Genomic DNA, 6,403 nt, shown 5'->3' with positions numbered 1-6,403 from the left:
CTTTTGTTGTAGAAAGTTAAGATGTTTCGTCGGCATGCAATGTGTCTGGGAGAATACGACGGCCGTGGGCTGAGTTCCTTTAGCCATCAGTATTGTTAACTTTAGCTAGTATACTAGTTTGCTAACATAGCTGATAAGACTAGTGTCAATCTCACTTTGGCCGTACAAATGATAGGTCCTGCATTCTATTGATATTATACTTTATATACATTGAACTATAAAATAAAATTTTCTTAAGATGGAAACTACATCAGAGCATTAAACAGGCTGATGTTATTTGGGGTTAGAGGGTCTAAAAGGCTAAAGATGATACAGATGATAAAGACATGACTTCCTTATGAAATATTATGTAATCCTGCAGATTAATTTACTCCAAAATATTGTTTTTGTCAACAAATGTGTAGCATTCATAGCATTATGTCCCATATTAATATAACGTTAAAACACAATGTTAGAAAAATGTTAATGATATAACTATGATGAAATTTAGGGTTCTAAAGTCACTTATGCACACTAGCCAAACAGCCACTGCGAAAAATCACATTAAGAACGTACCAGTGCTTTAGTGTGCCATCATGTCCATGTCTGGGTTGTTCACGTTGTACCCTAAACATTTCTTCGACTCAAGTTTGACTCCTTTTTTCTGAGAAAAGAGGATGTGGTGTTCTGATTTGCCTTGACGACATGAGTAATTAAAAAAACATGAAAAATGGTGGAAACCCTTTAGGTCTATGGTGGCACTCTTTCCCTTAAACAAAAAAGCCCATCTCGAAGGGGAAACAGTTAAGAGCTCACTAAATGAAACAGCTTTTTTTGGTTAATCTTTAAAAAAAATGTAAAGAGTGAAAATGTCTGTGCTCTTCCCCTCCAAACCTTATTAGTTCACCTTTTAACCTAATAAAAGCAAAATATTACAGTTTTTCTCCATTGGTTTGGCTCATTTCTTGAAACACTTATTTGGTTTCAATACCTCCTTTACCTGATTTCAGAATCAGTATTTGCTTCATCTGACTTCAACAATTTCAACAGAAAACTGCAGTTTACTGTATGATACAATTCTCATTATAATCCTTATTTTGTTGTCTCCCAATCAAATCTATCTAATATTGTAGGTTTTACTGTAACATCTCAGTAAGTCATCAGTATTTCCCACTCCCCTTTCTATCAAATACCCCTGCAGTACTTCCTCATAGGCCTATCACTAGTTTAGAACCACTGGAGTAGTGGCCTGTAGTATATTGAACCTGTGGGGGAGAACATGTAATTGTCTAACTGTAGTATATGATTCTTCTGTATGACTGATTTTACGTTCTTTACTCTATTTTAGAGAATAATGGCATTGGAAGGACATGAGACCCCTCACATCCTGGTGTTCGTGGATAAAGCTGGCTTCAACCTGGCCAAGGGCCGAAAACGTGGCCGTAATATTATTGGCCACAGTGCATCTCCCAGGTCAGCGAGGGGGCAATATAACTATGTGTGCTGCCATTTCTGAGAATGGCGTGGCCACTCACATCCCCAGTCTTGGCCCATACAACACACACAAGCTCCTCATCTTCTTGGATCGCCTTTATACCGATTTTATCCCTGAAAATGAGAGAGGTCTCATAGGGCCTCACCTACCCATTTATGTAATTGTGTGGGACAATGTCAATTTCCACCATAGCCCACTCATTAGGGGCTGGTTTGCAACGCATCCAAGGATGGTCATGGGGTTCCTACCACCTTACTTTCCTTTCCTCAATCCGATAGAGGAGTTTTTCTCTGCTTGGAGGTGGAGAGTGTATGAGCATCAGCCGCCCCTGCTCCGTGCTATGGACGCAGCGTGTGACGACATTACAGGAGATCAATGCAGGGCACCAGACGGACAACAGTGTGTAAATAATCAGGAGGGTGAAGACAGTGGACAAGAGCGGGAGAATGAGTACAGCGACCACTGAATAACTCCTTGTTTTTTGATTTTGTGTTCATACAATTTACTACTGTAATGTACATTTTCTTTTTACATATGTATAAAACTTTCTTTGCATGTGAATAATAAATGGTTATAATTTCCTTGGTAGTGTGAGTGCAATCTGTGATGTCAAACCTTGGAGGCTACTCTTTTCTGTTGTATATTGTTGGTCCTCTGCTATAGTGACAAAACATCTAAACATTTTGTATGGCAGTACTCACACAATGCCAAAGGGACGATGCATTTTGGGGGCACTGACTATTCAGATTAGAAAGAAATATAGTTTTGACACATGAGTGAACTGTTTTAGGGGAGATATGAGCTTTTGCAGGTGGACCATGTTGTTGTGATCAACCATCCAGGTTTAGTTTGACAAAAGCACCAAGAATGATGAGAATGTCCAATCTGTGTCGAGAAATGAGCCAAAGCTATTGAGAAGGATCTTTGCCATTTTGGAGACACTGACTGTTTAAATGAGAAAGGGATTTAGATTGAAGCCCGAGTGAACAGTTTTGGAAGAGATATGAGCTTTTGCAGGTGAGCTATAGTGTTGTGCTAAACTGTAAGAGTGTTTTGCCAAATGATCTTAGAGTTTTGAGAATGTAATTTCTGTTTCAAGAAATGAGCCAAACCAGTAGAGAAAGACTGTAATCTGAACTGAACAAGAATAAACCCATGACAGGAGTCATTATTTCATTACTTTAATAAAGCAACAAGTTTGAGGACGACCATATCAAAACACGTGTTTATAGGAGGAATGATGAAAATGATGGAAGCTATTAATTCAAGGTCGTTGCAATAGAAATAACAAACCTTTGTGTTGACTGTGATATTATTTAATAATTGATTAATTAGAAACTAATATCTTTATATCTATCGAGTGTGTCATGCAGCTTTATTCCCAGAATTACAGCTTTTATTGAAAAAATAATTCAATAATCTTAAAAAAAAATAAAAAATTCTAAGAAGTTATCAAAGAAGAAGGGATGAGAAACAGAAATGTATTGTATAAGTCATCCATAAGCCCATAATTTCAGGAATTTGCTCTCTCACACCGCCCTGTAATGGCTCTTGCTAAGCTTATCTGGTTATTAAGCCATGAATATGGTGTTTTTCTTGGCTGTGAATTAAAGGTGAGCTTCATTACGTTTGTAGTTCACAAACAATGAAACAAAGGACTCGCGAGCTATGACTGACACAAGTCATATCTCAGTCATTTCCTGTCTCTTTGTCAATGATTTTTCATACTTTGTCTATGAACTTCAACCTGTGGTTGGTTCAAAATGTGCACATTACTCACACAGACACCCTTGAAAGAAAAAAAAAGAAAAAGAAAAAAAAAAAAACCCTGAACCATACAGACACTACATGAACATTAATGAGAACAAAATCTGGTCCAGAAATCCACTTCGATCCTCCAAACGCAGCCCTGGAGCTTCTGCTGTGGGCGCAGTGTCTTTGTGTCTGTTTTATTTCTTTTCCTCCACAGTCCTGCCAAAGTATTCCTTCTGAAACTGCTGGAACTCCTCCTCTGTGAACAAAGACTTTGCCTCTTTGGCCTTCTTCACAGGCCTGTCCGGGTGATTTCTTGACTGCCTCCCTTTATTGTGGTTCACGATCTATGTCAGACAGAAATCAAATCAGCACGTTAGGGCCACCTGTAGACAACAAAAGCAGTTCATCAGTAGCCAGTGATGGCTATGAATCTATTTGGGTTATCAATAATGCAAAAAATAAATAAATAAAATCCTGGGATTTGGATCTTTACTGTACAGTTTATTTTTTGCCGACATTAAAATTGATACCACTGCTGAATCTACGAGCAGGCTGAGAGATACCACCGGATGCCACCAGTGTTTTTGTGGCTGTGAGCAAGCTGCTTTTTTATGCAAATATGACTCTTCTTTTTAAATCCTGCTTAACATTTTGGACTCCAGTGTTTCAAGAAGAGATAAAAGTCACAGACAATGACAGCACTTGTAAAATGTGAGGGACTGATGACCTGGTTACCTTCAGTGTGTCAGAATCTGTTGCTTTACAGCCAGTTGCCATAAAGTATTTGAGGTTCTCACTCAAATGGCTCTTCCCCTGCTTCTTCCTGAACTCCTCTACAATTCAAACCAAAGAACAAGAAATTTAGAGCAACATCAACTAGACTGTAAAAGAGTAACAGAACAATTATTCAGGTTTAAGTTCTTTTTCAGTGGAAGGCTGTACATTTTACAACTGAGTTTAAGACCAATGCTGCCACCTACTGGTCCTTACATAAAAACGCAAAAGCCTCTTTACCAATTGTTTTTACTTTTTCACAGATGTCTTTTATTCTAAGCATGAAGAAGACTGAAATACAGCAAGCAGACTGACCCACTGCAGACTTGATCCTCTTGTCTTTAACAGTGGCTTTGCTCTTGCCAGGCCCGAGACGGCCTTGCAGTCTTTTGACCTGCTTGGTAACTCCCTGCCGCTTGGTGCTCACCAGCTCCATCACTGTGGCTGAGCTGGGGGTCTGCTGCTGCTTCTTCTTCACTTTAGTGACATCTGGCAGGAAACACATGGCAAAAAGACACGCACAAAACCCAAAGTAAGCTGCAGACAAGGAAACATGTTCTTTTAAGAGTGTGAATCGATCTTTTTGTCATTCAAAAGCTATACACTAATTATAGCATATCTGAATGGAATCGTGTTGCACTGGCTCACAACATTAATAAAAATTGTAGTAACAAACAGAGCTATAAAAAAATGAATGTGAAATGCATAAAAAAAACAGCAGTATTGTTAAATTACCAGTGTATTACACTTATAGATAGCAATGGAGTATCACAGCAGCAGGGAGATCAGTCCAAGTGTGGTCCACTCTGTGTGTGTGTGTGTAGATGGGAGGGGTATTAAAAAAAAAATAGAATTTAGAAGCCTGATGGCTATGAGAAAGAAACTTGGAGAATCTGGCTCTTCTGCTCCAAATACACACTCTTCATCTGAGACAGGAAGTGCAGACATTGCTGTGCTCCCATTACAAGAGAACAAAGCTAGAAACTTAGTGCTGCTGTCCACCTCCTCCACAATGTTATTGATGAGAAGCTGTGTGTGGTACACCAGTCCCCATCAATTGTCTCCACTTGCCGCATGCTTTCATGCTGGGAGATGATTTGTGTTGAATGCGGAACTGAAATGCACATTGTGAGTCCTAAAAGGTGATAATCATTAAGACATGGAACTGTGGACTGTTTTTAGGAACTAGTATAATGGTAAAATTCTTGAAGAATGATGGTACAACTGCATGGTTCAGTGAGGTATTGAAGAGGTCTGTGAGGACATGACCCAGCTGGTCAGCACATTCCTTGAGCACCAGTCCCGAGGCGCTGCTTGGGTACGTCAGTTCTTCTCAGGGTCCTCCTGACATCAGCTGTGCTGAGACCAAGTACCCGCTCACCCGGATGAGGAATTGCTTTCCTCACAGGAATGTTATGTAGGTTGAGGTTAAGCATAGTACCGTTATTCAAATACGTCTTCTTCGGGCTCTACGTTGCTATGGTTTAATGACGACAACGTGAAAACCTCCGAAATAATATTCAAGTAATCAATTTTAGACCTTAAAGCAACATTGTAAACCCCCTCTATTACGGCCTAACTATAACAATGTAAAAAAAAAACCCAGATCAGTCACAAGTTATGGTCAGAATTATAATAGCGAGAGCGCTAATATCCAATACTGTTAGCCAACTGGCACAGCAAGCTCAAGAGGCTAAACTGACCTTTAATGTCATTGCTCAGCAGCTCCAGTCCTCTCCTGATCAACGAAGCCGACATCCTGATTCAAGCTACAAACGTTTTCTTCTACTTTCCACAAACTACATCCACAGAAATGTGCTTTTATAACCGGGTAACAACATGTGGTTCCATAAACATCCGGCAAGCTCGCGTGCGTCGGTTAAAAGCAGTCGGCTTGACGATGTAAAATGAACAAAGTTCCTACCTGGATGACCTGTTGTGCTATTTCAATTACTTTAGTTTTAAATTTTTATTCTTCTTATTCTTCTTCTTATTATTATTATTATTATCAGTAGTAGTAGTCAGTGCGCCCCAGGGCAGCTGTGGCTACAACGTAGCTTGCCATCACCAATGTGTGAATGTGTGTGTGAATGTGTGGATGACTGAATGTAGTGTAAAGCGCTTTGGGGTCCTTAGGGACTAAGTAAAGCGCTATACAAATACAGGCCATTTTAGTAGTAGTAGTAGTAGTATCAAAACAGAACTGCCAACTCTCAAATCAAATATGCTACAATATTTGATCTTGTTCAAATATGGAACAAGTGGCTCCAATCCTCTGTTATTTTCACTTCACACGGAGATAGGTTAATAGATTACGTTTTCTGTTGGAGTTGGAAAAATGTGCATGTCTCGCTGCAGACTTATGAATGAGTGTCGGTTCAGACTTTGTCTAAAATGTAG

At 39.4% G+C, this 6,403-nt stretch overlaps 1 protein-coding gene across 1 annotated transcript; it reads right to left on the bottom strand.

The window, feature by feature from the left end:
* Positions 1-2,639: 2,639 nt before the first annotated feature.
* On the bottom strand, positions 2,640-5,963 carry rps19bp1 (ribosomal protein S19 binding protein 1). The gene is made up of 4 exons (XM_082537790.1): positions 5,707-5,963; positions 4,319-4,492; positions 3,965-4,062; positions 2,640-3,573 (listed from the first exon to the last, which is right to left on the bottom strand). The coding sequence occupies exons 1-4, from the start codon at positions 5,759-5,761 to the stop codon at positions 3,424-3,426; spliced, it is 477 nt and encodes a 158-aa protein (XP_082393916.1). The 5' UTR covers positions 5,762-5,963; the 3' UTR covers positions 2,640-3,423.
* Positions 5,964-6,403: the final 440 nt, after the last annotated feature.

Source organism: Aulonocara stuartgranti (genome assembly GCF_965226115.1).
Source record: "Aulonocara stuartgranti genome assembly, chromosome: 6".
NCBI classification, from domain to species: Eukaryota; Metazoa; Chordata; class Actinopteri; order Cichliformes; family Cichlidae; genus Aulonocara; species Aulonocara stuartgranti.
The sequence above is the reverse complement of the archived record's forward strand: the minus strand, read 5'-3'. Positions and strand labels throughout refer to the sequence as shown.

Coding starts and splice junctions, on each gene's coding strand:
- rps19bp1 (XM_082537790.1), bottom strand. CDS start 5,761: ATGTCGGCTTCGTTGATCAGGAGAGGACTGGAGCTGCTGAGCAATGAC. Junction 4,493..5,706: donor GCTGAGCAATGACATTAAAG/GTCAGTTTAGCC, acceptor GTTTCCTGCCAG/ATGTCACTAAAGTGAAGAAG. Junction 4,063..4,318: donor GAGGATCAAGTCTGCAGTGG/GTCAGTCTGCTT, acceptor TTTGAATTGTAG/AGGAGTTCAGGAAGAAGCAG.